The sequence below is a fragment of the Ursus americanus genome, chromosome 34 (assembly GCF_024610735.1).
Source record: "Ursus americanus isolate L20-20 chromosome 34, mUrsAme1.1.p, whole genome shotgun sequence".
Lineage (NCBI taxonomy): Eukaryota > Metazoa > Chordata > Mammalia > Carnivora > Ursidae > Ursus > Ursus americanus.
Window position 1 is genome coordinate 26,348,043 of NC_142160.1, and position 14,195 is coordinate 26,362,237.

At 51.6% G+C, this 14,195-nt stretch overlaps 1 protein-coding gene across 6 annotated transcripts in view; it reads left to right on the forward strand.

The window, feature by feature from the left end:
- The window catches only part of DAPK1 (death associated protein kinase 1), a 176,575-nt gene extending 165,324 nt beyond the window's left edge, over positions 1-11,251 (forward strand). For all 6 annotated transcript variants that reach the window (XM_045780877.2, XM_045780879.2, XM_045780876.2 and 3 more), the window contains 5 exons: positions 151-348; positions 1,300-1,438; positions 2,625-2,745; positions 5,605-5,793; positions 8,719-11,251. In XM_045780877.2, coding sequence (XP_045636833.2) covers positions 151-348; positions 1,300-1,438; positions 2,625-2,745; positions 5,605-5,793; positions 8,719-9,951 — 1,880 coding nt within the window. In that variant the 3' untranslated portion in view covers positions 9,952-11,251. The remainder of the gene's footprint in view (positions 1-150; positions 349-1,299; positions 1,439-2,624; positions 2,746-5,604; positions 5,794-8,718) is intronic.
- The last annotated feature ends 2,944 nt before the right edge of the window (positions 11,252-14,195 follow it).

Genomic DNA, 14,195 nt, shown 5'->3' on the forward strand with positions numbered 1-14,195 from the left:
TGGGGAAGGGGGGAATGTCTGTGTCTTGAAGAGGCACAGATAAACAGGTGGACATCACTCTTTCCCTTGGCTCTCCCTAAACCGCTGAGAAGATCTGTGATTGGCGTTTGCTGGTGGTGTTTCAGATAGTAATCTTTCTTCTCTCTGTAGGAGTCGGTGATTTCAGCGTGTGGGAATTCTCTGGAAATCCTGTGTATTTCTGCTGTTACGACTACTTTGCTGCAAACGATCCCACGTCCATCCACGTCATCGTTTTCAGTCTGGAAGAACCCTACGAGATCCAGTTGAACCAAGTGATCTTCTGGCTGAATTTCCTGAAGTCTCTTGTGCCAGTTGAAGAACCCATCGGTAAGCTAGCGCGCCCCGGTGCGTGAGCACCCTTCCCGCTGGGCGGGTCTATGGCTCGGGCCCAACAGTGAGGCTCCCCTGGTCTCTCCCTCCTGTGATAAGATTCCCACTCTGGATGGTTCCTGAACCTCAGCTGCTCCCTTAGTCCACAGGGAGTTATTACATGATCATGTTTTCCAAGTCTGAGCAACCCCTTGAGAACCATGTCTCGTGCTCTCCCCACACGTTAGCGCTGTGGTCCCTTTTGTTGGGTGGAAGTGGAATTTGTCCTTTGATGGCCTCTGTGCCTCTGCCTGTGGTACGTGAAATACAGGCAGAGCGAGCCCTCCCTCATTCTATAGTTCCAGCAAGAACGGAAGGGACCATATCGAGTGAACGTATCATCTTAACTTTATTCCTAGAGAAGAAAACATTACGGAATACACTTTTGTTCCTTTGTACAAAACAAAAAGGAGCAGCCTTCCATGGTAGACAATGGGCTCTCCATTTTTTCCTTTGAAATTCATAGAATAATCAAATCATTGGACCTAACCTCCTCAGGGTACCTCCACTCTGCCGTCTTCCTTCTCATTCTTTTCGGTGTGTTCTTCCTAAACACTCCCCTAAGGACAGGCTGTCTGCGTGCACGGCAGGCGGTTCTCTCCGCCGTCTGGGGTGCTGCTGTGTTCAGAGGGCTTTCTCTGTCTTGTAAAGGGTGCGCCTGCTCAGAGTTCGGTTGCCCCTCACCGTGCAAGCAGGGAGGAGGCAGAGCGGAGAAGCTCCCTCGAGTTCTGTGGTGTGAGCCCAGAAAGCAGGCTCATCCCGATGTTGGCCAGGCCTGAGCCTTCTCGGGGTGAGCCCGCATGGTGGGCAGGTTGCACATCCAGAGGCCAGCACGGCCCCCCTCACCCAGGGATGGGAGGCAGCCAGGAAGGAGGACCCCCCTATGAAACGCCCGCTTTCTGCCCCCAGCCTTCGGCGGCAAGCTGAAGAACCCACTGCACGTCGTTCTGGTGGCCACCCACGCCGACATCATGAACGTGCCTCGGCCGGCTGGAGGCGAGTTCGGATATGACAAGGACACGTCCTTGCTCAAGGAGATCAGGAACAGGTGAGGGCGTCGCTGGTGCCAGGGCCATCCCACAGAGCTCACGGACACCAGAGGAAGGGATCAGAGGCCTCCTTTGCTTGGCTGCCTTTTGTGGTATAGTTTTTATTTTTATCAAAACATTGAAAATAGATCCAGCAGAAGTAAAGAGCACGGGATAAAAAACAACAGACTCTGCACTGCTTTCCTCACCTCCCGGGACCACAGCCCCGGGGGAGCGTCTGTTAGGGGTTTCAAGCACTGATGTTCCACTTTCTGGAGGGAAATCTAGTTGACAAATAACCTCATCAGAGACTTAAGCCCGCGTCGTGGAGACCTGACGTCCGCCATCCCCATCTAGCTGGCTAGCGCACCCACACCTTTCATCTCTCTCTCTCTTTTCTCCTCGTTTCTTTTTTTATTTTTTGGTGAGAATGTTTCTCCCCTAGAAATGTTTAAGTTCAGCCCTTACCCAATGTCCGTCGTGTAGCGCGGTGTCGCCAACTGTTGTCACCGTGGCTGATGTAGACTCTTGGTTCTTTTTGTTGCTTTAGCCTCGAGTCTGATGATTGTCTTCGTGCCCCTGAGCGGCACTGCTCAATGTCGAGGTTGCCGCTCACTCGTGGCTCGTGACAGTCCCTTGGGGTCCTGACCTGGTCTGGAAAGTGGGAGAGGCTGGAGGGGGAAATACCGGCATGACTTTCTTGGCACATGCGTTGATCATTGTGGACGTGCGCAGGTCACAGTGTAGGAATACGTATTTTTACGCAGTGTCTGTCAAAAAACCTTCGAAGCTACAGCTCCGTATAATCTGCTGGAAATGTGACTTCTCGGTGGATTGACTGTAGACACTTCCTGTGGTTTCCTGATGGGAAAAAGAGGGCTCATACTAATATTTTCTATCTAACATATGGCTCTCCGGCCCATGGTCTGCTCTTACGCCATCACCCTGCAGTGGTCTCTGCCCTCCTCGCTTGCAAGGAGGGGGCACAGGCCCCACCCGTCCTGCGTCAGGGGACCTGAAATCTTCCCATACTGTGTTCCTGCCGTTTTGTGGGATGGGAGCCGCCCCCTGCCCCTCCGCTGCCTTTGCCAGTTCACAGGAACTTTCTGGCTTCAGACCAGCTTTTCAGGCCAGCAGGAGCCTGCCGTCTGTGGGGACACCTGGTGGGACGGCAGCACCCTGAGGAGGCCCGTCCTCTTCCCTTAGGTTTGGGAACGATCTTCACATTTCAAACAAGCTGTTTGTTCTGGATGCCGGCGCTTCGGGCTCTAAGGACATGAAGGTCCTTCGAAGTCACCTGCAAGACATCCGGAGCCAGATTGTCTCGGTGAGTGAGCTGGGAGGCCGCAGGCCCGTCTTTGCCCACACATCCAGTCACCCCGGAGCCGGCCTTTCGTGCTGTCCGCGTGGTTAAGTTCAGTCCGCAGGGACCCTGGGACGAGGCAGCTGCGTGGTTGTGTCTGTGTCCCATTGCTCTGGGAGGAGGAAGGAAGGGTGTGAGAACAAGGAGGTGGCCTGGAGATGAGGGGGGTTACGGGCATGGGGGCCGCTTAGTGTCGATGGGATTCTGACAGTTTTAGTGGCTGGTCTATGAGTAACAGGGCCTTTTACAAATCACAAAAGCTACCCAGAAGTGACTTATTGTGAAACATTTAGAAAATGCAGAGGGGCATCTGCATGGCTCAGTCAGTTAAGTGTCTGAACTAGGTTTTGGCTCAGGTCTTGATCTCGTGGGTCGTGAGATCTAGCCCCACATCGAGCTCCACGCTCAGCCCGGAGTCCACTTGAGGATTCTCTCCCTCTGTCCCTCCCCCCACCCTCTCTTTCTCTCTCTCTACAATAAGTTTATTTTTTAAAAGATTTTATTAATTTATTTATTTAAGACCGAGAGAGAGAGAGAGAGAGAGAGCGCACTCGCACACTTCCGTGAGTGGGGGGAGGGGCAGAAGCATGCTCCCCACTGAGCAGGGACCCTGATGCCGGGCTTGGTCCAGGACCCATGACCTGAGCCGAAGTCGGTTGCTTAACCCACTGAGCCACCTAGGCGCCTCTATAAATAAATAAATTTAAAAAGAAAGAAGGGCTCCTCTTAGTACAGTTAGTACAGTTCTAGCATACATCTTATGGGAATGAGACAATTGGGTTGGGTTTTTTATCTTGAAATTTCAATGGAAGAATAAATAAAACATATTATAAAGGCTGTGTAATTAATAAATCCAAAATCAAAAAAATCAATAAGTGCAATAAGCGAGTGTATAAGTAAATCACAACATCTACAGAAATTTAGTAGAAAACAAAGGTGTTATTGCAATTTTGGGGAAAATGTGATTTCATCCATGATCTGACACAACTGGCAATTAGTCTAGAATGAAATGAGATTGAATTCTACTCACTGCGAATCCCAGAAATAAATTCGAGGTGGATTAAAACTATTAAATGTAAAAAAGAAAAAGTAGGAGAAAAAAACCCGCAATACCTTGAATGTGTTTTTAAAATAACTTGGTACTGCTTCTGAAAACCTTTTAGGCAATATAGAGAACCCTAGGAGTTTTCAAAGAAAGTATACCTATTTGACAACTTAAAAACTAAAATTTCTTTCCTGGCAAATATCATGAACAAAGTTAAAAGGTGAAATAGACTGGAAAAAATATTCTCAGTGCCTCTGACCTGTAAAAAGTTGCTACTCTTTAATATTCGAGAAGTTCTCCCGAGCTGCTGCAAAAGGGTAAACATCCCAAGGGCAGAATGCTCCCTGGAAAGTTCTTGCTGCCCGAGCCTGCGTGTGAATGAGGAAGCGTGTGTCTGTCCCTCCCCTGGTGGCGGGTGGGTGGCCCCTCCAGTTAGAGGTTCCTGCTTCCCTGCTGGGACACGCCCTCATTCACGACACCAGGCTCCAGTTCCAGATATGTTGTATGAATCTTCAGGAAAACTCTGGACTCTCCTGAAGGCCAGTGCTTGCCTTCTGATGGGGGTCCCAGGAAAGCACAGTCAGTGAGTGGGGAGTAGTCTGGCGAGGGGGTGGGGGAGGTGCTCAGAGGAACCCGGTTACAGAAACCAGTGGGCAGCAGTCGGGGAGTGTGGTCTGTGAAGGACCCCAGCACCTCCCCACCGGATGGCATTAGGGCCTCTGCTCCGGGCTCTAGAGAGTCCCCGAAGCATTTTGAATGGGGGTGTGGTGAGAGAGTCTGCTTCACATTCCCCAGCCGAGCAGTTGGAACCCTTCAAACAGACTGCCTTTTTGCCTGGGAACTTTATTTTACGAATAGGGAGTGGAATTTAGCCGAGATAAAGGCAGGATTCGGGAAGGGACTGCCTGATTAATGATGCAGGGCAGTGTATGGCTGGGGTTGTTTTTAATTAGGCTGGTGTGCGGATTATCTGAGTCTGTCACATAGATGATTTATCGAATCAAATTTAAAGATTAAAAACCTATTTCAAGGGGAGTGGGGGGATGGGCAAAGTGGGTGAAAGGGGGGTGGGAGATACAACTTCCCAGCTTTGGAAGGAATCAGTCACAGGAATAGAAGACACAGCACAGGGAATATAATCAATAGTGTTGTAACAGTGTGTGGTGACAGTAGTAGTTACACTTGTGGTGAGCCTAGCATAACCATGGACTCGTCCAGTCCCTGTCGCACCCCTGAAACTCACATAACATTGTGTGTCAACTATGCTCAAATACAATGTTTGGAAATAATTTAAGAAAGAAATCTATTCCAAGCCCATTGCCAAGAATCAGTCTAATTTAAATTGTACGTCCACAACAGTCCCACGAATACCTAATTTACTGATAAAAACCCACTGTAATATTGCTAATGACGGCAGTTCATCTTTTCCTCTCCCTTTCTCGTAATGTGACCATCTTCCAGCTGAAAGAGTGGCTCCAGGGGAGGGAGGGAACACACAGCATTCAGGGTTAGAGGAGCCCTATGATTCAGTCCCTATTTCAAAACCATTGTTTAACCGGTAGCAATAGAAATGAAAGCATCCGTACCATTTTACGCTTGTAAATGGGTTTCCCGGGAGAGGCAACACTTTAAAAAAAAAAACTAACCCAGCAGGCCCCCCAAAAAAGCACTAACTTCCTCCCGAGTGTTTCTTGCAACGGTGTGGAAAAGAGCACCGTCCTCTCCACCTGGGCTTCTCCTCGGCCACAGGTTGACCCGTCCTGCCCTGCGTGTTCTAGGTGTGCCCTCCAATGACGCACCTGTGTGAGAAAATCATCTCCACGCTGCCTTCGTGGAGGAAGCTCAACGGGCCCAACCAGCTCATGTCACTGCAGCAGTTCGTGTATGACGTGCAAGACCAGCTGAACCCGCTGGCCAGAGAGGGAGACCTCAGGCACATCGCCCAGCAGCTCCACAGTGCTGGCGAGGTGGGGGCTGGAGCCCTGGCGGGGGTGTGGGAGGGGCTCCAGGGGCGTGTGTCTGTCCCCTCTCCCAGGGTGCTTTGAGCCTGGAGAGGCGGAGTGGGAACTACCCGACCACCCATAACCTATCCAGACATGGGGCTGTCACGCAGAGGCGCAGGTGATTTTCTGACCTGCGGTTCTTGGCTCCCTCAGCGCCCCCCCGCCCCCGAATGCTGTCCTGTGGTTGTGTTCAGATTTGTTCGTTTTCCAGCTCGTGGGAGTTAGGGAGCACAGTTCCTGCTGCACCGGGCGGCTGGGCCTCTCTTCTCTCCTCCCGGGGCACCTGGTGCTCAGCTGTGATTCCTGCAGCCTCTGGATTCTGCTCGGCATGGGCTGTTATCTGCTCCAGACAGACCTTGGGGCGCACAGATGACCGAGAAAAGGCAGTGACGAGAAGATGTCCGGAGACACTACGACCCAACATACAGTGTCCCCAGAAATGACTGAGAAATGGGGATCTTTGCCCTGGCGTGTGTGGCATTCAGCATCAGGGTGCAGCTTGGGAATGCTGTTCTAGTTGCCTCCTCTGCCTGTCCCCAGAGAGGGGACATAGCCTTCGCTCTTCTCCATCTGGGGACATCAGGGGACAGTTAGGCTAGGCTGGGCCACGAAGAGCAATTCTGAACATGAAAACCCAAAGGCAGTTCTGAGAATTTTAGACCCCAGGAGCTTCCTGTCCAGTCCCGGTGTCCCCCTGACTCGAGGCCAGTTTGTGTGGATCAGGGGGGCTTGACATTACCACTGAATCCAGTGACCCTGAAAGCTAGCGCGTCAAGCAGTGAGAGCGGGAGCCACTGAACTCCGCTGCACTACCGGTAATCTACAGGCCGCTCCAGCTGCACTTGAAAGTGATTGAATCCAAGGACTGGAATCCAAGCTAAGATTAACCATAATAATAAACTCATTCCATTGGCCCAGTATTTTCTTGCCTTCTGGTATTTGACCAGCAATTTCTAGAGCAAGGATATAATCCACTTTATTCTGCATCACACCCCTCCTTGCCCTTGAGTAAGTGAGTAAGTGAGGATCTGATGGTAGGGGTAAGGAAGGGGAATCTGCCACTCTGCTCGGCCACCAGCCCCTCCCCCGGTGCTGTTACTGCCGCTGGTGAGGAAGCTCTTAGGCACATGTCACCTGTTGTCCTGATGCCGGTTTCTGCTCCGGGACCCCTCACTGCACAAAGCCGTCTGTCCCCTTAGTCTTCTCCGGTGTGGCCAGTGTCTCCGTCTGTCTTCCCTGACCCTTAGGGGACAGCAGTGTCCCAGGGCTGATCTGCAGATGGTGTCCCCCATCCCCCATATGCCTTATCAAGGAATAGATGTGCTCTGCCCTCCTGGAATTGTCAATCTGAGGATTGGTTGGAACAGACTCGTAGGCAGAGGGGGTCTCAAAGCTGTAGCTGGAGTGTGGACTAGACAGGAGTCCTGGTACCAACAGTCAGGAGCCTCAGCCTCCGTGTGAGAAGGGAACCCCCCGTGGGTCCGCAGAATGTGCAGGACTGGCCTGGAGTGTGGAGGGAGGAGAGGAGGGGAGCGCTGCGCCCAGACCACAGCTGCCTCTGCGTGTGGTCACGTTTCTTTCTTGCAGACTTTTGCTTTTTAAAGAAATACAGGTAATAGGTAACACTCCAGGTCCCCCGCAGCCTCGTTCCTCCCTCCTCCTCCCCAGCATCACTTTTCCTACGGGCAAAACTTTCCAGACCTTTTCTTCTGTGTGTGTTAAACTTTTACATGATGGAATAATATAACAGTTGGAATCTTTTTTGAAAAATGTGAAGCCTTCAGAGAAGTGGTAAGAATAGCTCAAAGTCACCATCTGCTTCACACTTAACCAAGTGTTTACATTTTGCTCCATTGGTTTTTCTCTCTCTTCTATTTATTTGCTTATTTATTTTGCAGATATGACATTTCACCCCTAAATAATATAACCTCTAGCTCCTAAGCCATGGGGTATTCTCCCACTGGTACAGGGTGGAGGGACAGTAAAGTAGCCCCAAACTGAGACCAAAACACGAAGCAGGCGTCTCCTTGTCGTTTACACAGTTTTTGGGGGACAGCCTACAAGCAGGGGAGATGGGGCGGGCAACGACCCAGCCATGCTGCTGTTCTCCACAAAGCCTGGACGGTTGTCTACAGATCTTATGGAGCGAGGGGATGCACGGAAGGGCAGTGAGAGCAAAGGGTCCGCATGCCCCTCACTGACATCTAACATTGAACTGGGTCCCATGGCAACACGTGTGTGTCAGGAAGGGGAGAGACTTTGTTCTTTGACAAATTCATGAAGGACCAAAGCAAGCTTCCCCCCCTCCAGGCCGTGGTGGGTGCTTCTCAGGTTGGTATATTACTCTGCAAGAGTCCCCGGCCCACGTAGCTGAGGGCGTCAGCGAGCGGATGTGAACAAGACAGAGGGCTAAGGATGGAGTCCCGCACGTTACCACAATATAATTATGTTCTAGCAACACAGCAATGATGTAATACTACGAGTGACTAAGTAGTCCTCGTTTGAGTGTTTGCCGCTTGTCCCAGTCATTTCTTTCGTAGCTGTTTTTATTCATTTGTGTGTTTATTTGGGGATGTGGTACCCAGTCAAACCTTACTCCTTGCGTTTGGCTGCCATTTCTCTCTCTTTTTTGTCTTTCGTTCATTACGTTGACCTTTTTTTTTTTTTAATGGTCAAAGGTAGGCTTTTCAGTGTCTCCCGTAACCTTCTCCAGCTGGTGTTTCAGGTCAGTGTTGGACTTCCAAGATCCGTCCACGTGGATGCCCTGGGTCAGTTTTTGCAACATGTGCAGAGATTTTATCATTGCTCGGGTCATCTAGCGCTCTGAACAGCTGGCGCGTCTGGCCGTCTCGGTCCCCATGTGTGACCTCCTGTTGTCCCTCCTGGCAGATCAACATCATGCAGAGTGAAACCGTCCAGGACGTGTTGCTCCTGGACCCCCGCTGGCTCTGCACCAACGTCCTGGGGAAGCTGCTCTCCGTGGAGACGCCACGGGCCCTGCACCACTACCGGGGCCGCTACACCGTGGAGGACGTCCAGCGCCTGGTGCCCGACAGTGACGTGGAGGAGCTGCTGCAGATCCTGGATGCCATGGACATCTGCGCCCGGGACCTGAGCAGCGGGACCATGGTGGACATCCCTGCCCTGATCAAGACGGACAACCTCCACCGCTCCTGGACGGACGAGGAGGACGAGGGGAGGGTGTACGGTGGCGTGCGCATCGTCCCCGTGGAGTACCTCACCCCCTTCCCGTGCGGCATCTTTCACAAAGTCCAGGTGAACCTCTGCCGTTGGATCCACCAGCAGAGCGCCGAGGGGGACGCGGACATCCGCCTGTGGGTGAACGGCTGCAAGATTGCCAACCGTGGGGCCGAGCTGCTGGTGCTTCTGGTCAACCACGGCCAGGGCATCGAGGTGCAGGTGCGAGGGCTGGAGACGGAGAAAATAAAGTGCTGCCTCCTGCTGGACTCCGTGTGCAGCACCATGGAGAACGTCATGGCCACCACGCTCCCGGGGTTGCTGACGGTGAAGCATTACCTGAGCCCCCAGCAGCTGCGGGAGCACCACGAGCCCGTCATGATCTACCAGCCGCGGGACTTCTTCCGGGCACAGACCCTGAAGGAGACCTCGCTGACGAACACCATGGGGGGCTACAAGGAGAGCTTCAGCAGCATCATGTGCTTCGGCTGCCACGACGTGTACTCGCAGGCCAGCCTGGGCATGGACATCCATGCCTCGGATCTGAACCTCCTGACCCGGAGGAAACTATGTCGTCTCCTGGACCCACCCGATCCCATGGGGAAGGACTGGTGCCTTCTCGCCATGAACTTGGGTCTCCCCGACCTTGTGGCAAAGTACAACACCAATAACGGGGCTCCCAAGGAGTTCCTCCCAAGCCCGGTCCACGCTCTGCTCCGGGAATGGGCCTCCTACCCCGAGAGCACGGTGGGCATCCTCATGTCCAAACTGCGGGAGCTGGGGCGTCGGGACGCGGCAGACTTTCTCCTGAAGGCGTCCTCTGTGTTCAAGATCAACCTCGACGGCAATGGCCAGGAGGCCTATGACTCAAGCTGCAACAGCGGCACATCTTATAATTCCATTAGCTCCGTCGTGTCCCGGTGAGGGCAGCCTTTGGCTTGGGCAGGGTCTCCTTGGACTGCAGAACGGGGGACGCGGCCCCTCTTTCCCATTGGAAATTCCGGGTGCATCCCTCCCCGCGCCCACATACTGAAGGACGCCACCCTCCCTCCTGCTTTACCAATTTCTCTGCCACTACCTCCCTCCCGCTCACACACTCCACTGTATGTGAATGGTCTTTCTAGTTTCAGAGCAGACCATGCATACCCTGTCCTTTGGCCATTTGAGAAACTAGCGTCCCTCTTCTCTGTGTTCTGGATCCATCTCCCATCCTCCAGCACCTTGCTTCTTGCTGATAATTTTACTGGAATTCCTAACTTTCAATGAAATTTTTTAAACTACTGTATGGATTGTCCTTTAAAGAAAAAAAAAAGCACACATTTATCCAAAATGTGTATTTCTTATACTCTTTTCCTTGTTAGACCATGTCCTTAACCTCTCTCTATGATATTTGTAGGAAAGACTCCCATGGATGGAATCCCACTGTCTGACTGATGAACAGACAACATGTGAGTGCCTTTGCAGAAGGGGGTGTGTCTGAGACCATCCAGGTCAGCCAGGAGCTGTCGCGACGGACACGCTCCCTCTCTGTCCCTTGCTGTCTGCTGATCAAAGCCAGACGTGCTTTACCCTGAGTTTTTTTTCCCCAGTAATTTCTGTGTTTCACTTGGCAAGGAAAGGGGAGGAAGGAATCCTCTTCTAGAGTCATTTTATGGCCAGTGTTGTTTTCATGGAAAGACGTGTCTTTGTTGCTCTTGTTTAAACGTCAACGTGCTCGTCCCCGTGGCACCTGCGGACGGTCCCCCTGCATCGTTCTTGCGCATCTCAGGTAGAAGGTGCCGCAGCTGCAGGTGAAGAAGGCCTGTGGGGAACTCGGAAGACCCCTGACCCATGATTTGTGGCAGTCCGTTGTCATTGGTGCATAGCAGGTGATTTTCCCATGTAGATCCTGGTTCCATAAGTCGGTATACTTGAAGTCCACCAAGATAAAGGAAGCCAGTTTCCTCGCAGTGATTTTAAATTGTGATAGAGTTTTAAGTTGATATGAGGGAACGTGTCCTAATTCTTCTGTCCTGAGGAGCATGTAATTTAAATGTTACATTACACGTGTGTATATGTGTGTATATATATATATATATATGCGGTATGTATATACATATATATGAATACAAGTATTTTTACTTAATCTATACAATGTAGTAAAAAGATGTTGGGTTTTCTTTTCTGTTCTCTTTTTTCTTTTCCCTTTTTTTAATATAAATAAACTATTGCTTGTTGCATTCGATTGTTGGTCTTTCATTCAAAAGGGATCCTTTATCTCTGTTTCGTTTTCACCCAGCAGCACCCACAGAGCAGGACAGACCACACTGAAGTCCAGAAAGTCCATGAACCTGAACCCGGGTATGGAAACACCCAGCTTATTTGGGGGAGGGGTGTTATTACTAAAAGTGGGAAGGGTACAGGGAAATGCGAAGAGCCCAGATGGTTTCCACATTTGTTCTCACTTGAAGAAGGAAGCCCCTTCCGTTGTCCTTGTGTGACCCAAACACACACAGAATCCTGGAGTCCCGGCGCGGGCACACAGGGAGCTTTCTCTGTACAGACATTTGGGGAACGGCCCGCAGGAGTGAGAAAAACCTACCATTGAAGACGCATGCTCCTGCCCTTCCTTCCGCACAGAGCCCACGGCCCGGGCTGGAAATGCCAGCTTGACCTGCATGGTAGCGCTAAGTGACAAAACCTGCATTTAGGGGGCACCTGGGTGGCTCAGATGGTTAAGCATCTGCCTTCTGCTCCAGTCATGATCTCCCGGGCCTGGGATCAATGCTCAGGGATCAGCCTGCTTCTTTCTCTCCTTCTGCCCCTCCCTCTGCTTGTGCTCTCCATCTCTCTCTGTCAAATGAATAAATAAATATAAATAAATAAAATATATTAAAAATGAATAAATAAAATATATTTTTTAAAAAAACCCTGCCTTCAGTAAAATCTCAAGACAGTTTTAAACGAAAGAAAAAAGATTTGAAGGAAAAGACTAAAATGGTAACGATTTTCTCTGTGGGGCTGGGAATACAGTCCACTTCTGTTTTCCCCAAATTGCCCACAATAAACATGATCTATGTTACAATGAGAAAAAGAAATATAAATGAAACAAAATCAAAGCTACATGGAGACATGCTGGAAAAAACAGCACTGAGATTGAAGCTGTGGTCGCCTCACAAGAGGGGACACTGTTGTCTTGTGTCACCTCCGTCCTGATGGTCACTTCGCTCTCTCCTGCTTCAAAGAGAGCGTCACGGGGAGGGATGCGGCACAAGGACGCTGGGACCCAGAGGGTTGGTCTCTGGCAGCCTCTATATGTAAATCCCAGAGAAGGATCTGGTCCCGCATGGGCTCCGGAACAGCCCTGCACGGAACATGGAGGGCAGGGAGGTGGAGTCTGTGATGGTCTGGCCCCGGGGAGCCTGGGTTGAGGTTGAGAAAGGAGCCGTTCTTCCCAAGAAGGATGTTCTGTTCACAGGGTAAAGGGGCGGAGGGAGGATGCTGGGCAAAGAAAAGCGAAGGACCGCAAGAGTCTATACTTGTCTTTGATGCAAGTGCTGGGATGGGCACATGTTCCGAAGGATGTGGGCCACCTGGGCTCCTGAAATGTTGAAGCCATAATGGGAATCATTACAACCCAAATCTGAATTGCTTAAGGACCACAGAGCTCCCTGCCCCATCCTGGTAAAGGCCATGGGGGGCATCACAGGGGGGTTATGGGGTCTCAAGAGCATGAACTCAGATGAGGAAGGAAGTGTCTGGCAAAGTCCACCAGGGGCAGCCAGCCCCACCTCTTGCAGGAGGGAAGAAACCAGAACACAGCTCCCCTCCTGCGGCCACAGTGAGACTCAGATGGTGCAAGGTCCTGGGAGCCACAAAGACAAGCCTCTTGGGATCTTTGTCTTGGTGTTGCAGGGAAGGGCACTGGGGAACAGGCTCCTCATCCCCTCTGGGCAGTGCTGCCCTTGGTACAAAGCCCGCCCCTGGGCTGCCCTGTGGTGCCTGACGTCTCCATGTGGACAGGAGCGTCCCAGGGCCCGAGGCCTCTGTGGGCTGAGCTGGAGGCCACTGTGGGGGTTCTGCTTGGTTCAGAAATCCGGATTCCCCACCTTGGAAAAGGAATCAGAGCCGTGGGTGGGAATCCGGGCGGACAGTTTGCAGAGCGGGGTAGAATTACAGCTGCAGGATTCCCCGAACTGATGGAATGGATCGTCCCCACCATGTCCTGAGTCCCCGCGGGTCTAACTGAACCCCAAGGGGAGGAAAAATTCCTCTCTACCCTCAAGGTCTTCCAGCTGGACTAAGAACTAAATTGACATGAGACAGATGAACAGGAGAGAAAACCAAAGTTCTCTTCTGTGCGCACCGAGGCCCAGTAATGAGAGGGAGCCTACGGAGATGACCGAGGGGGCAGTTTTTATACTTTTTAGACAGAGACCCACTGGATCTGGGAGGAATTGACAGGACCAGGAAAACCTAACTCCGGGAGCTTCACTCAGGAAGGAATTCTGCAGAGTGTGGGCTGGGAGGGAATGAGGAGCAAGGAGCAGGGCTGTTCACCCAGCCTTCTGGGCTCGGATTCTCCCGTCTCTGGTGACGAGAGTGTCTCTGTCTCCGGGTCCAGGGAGGCCACCTTCCACAGGGACAGTTCTTTCCTGCTCTCGGGGGACGGTGGGAGGGCCTGAGGGTCTTAGTGTCTCTTGAGCAACTTTATTTATCACAATCAGTATGCCAAAGAGGCAGCTTTTGGGGCAGCCGCCCTTGGCCCCTGCGCCCTCCTGCCATGCCCTGGACAGGATCAAGTTTTTTTGTTTTTTTTTTTTTTGTTTTGTTTTTTTTTAAGATTTTATTTATTTATTTATTTGACAGAGAGAGGCAGCCAGCGAGAGAGGGAACACAAGCAGGGGGAGTGGGAGAGGAAGAAGCAGGCTTCCAGCGGAGGAGCCCAATGTGGGGCTCGATCCCAGGACCCCGGGATCACGCCCTGAGCCGAAGGCAGACGCTTAACAACTGAGCCACCCAGGCGCCCCCAGGATCAAGCTTTGAACCATGAAACCGTTCAGTTCCAAAATTAGTGGCCTCCATTACTACACATTTGTTCATTGGATTCGTGTCTGCCTTTGCCCAGCAACCATCGTGTCCACCGCTCACCTGATCTATGATGGGTCCTAAATAAGTATTTGTTGAAT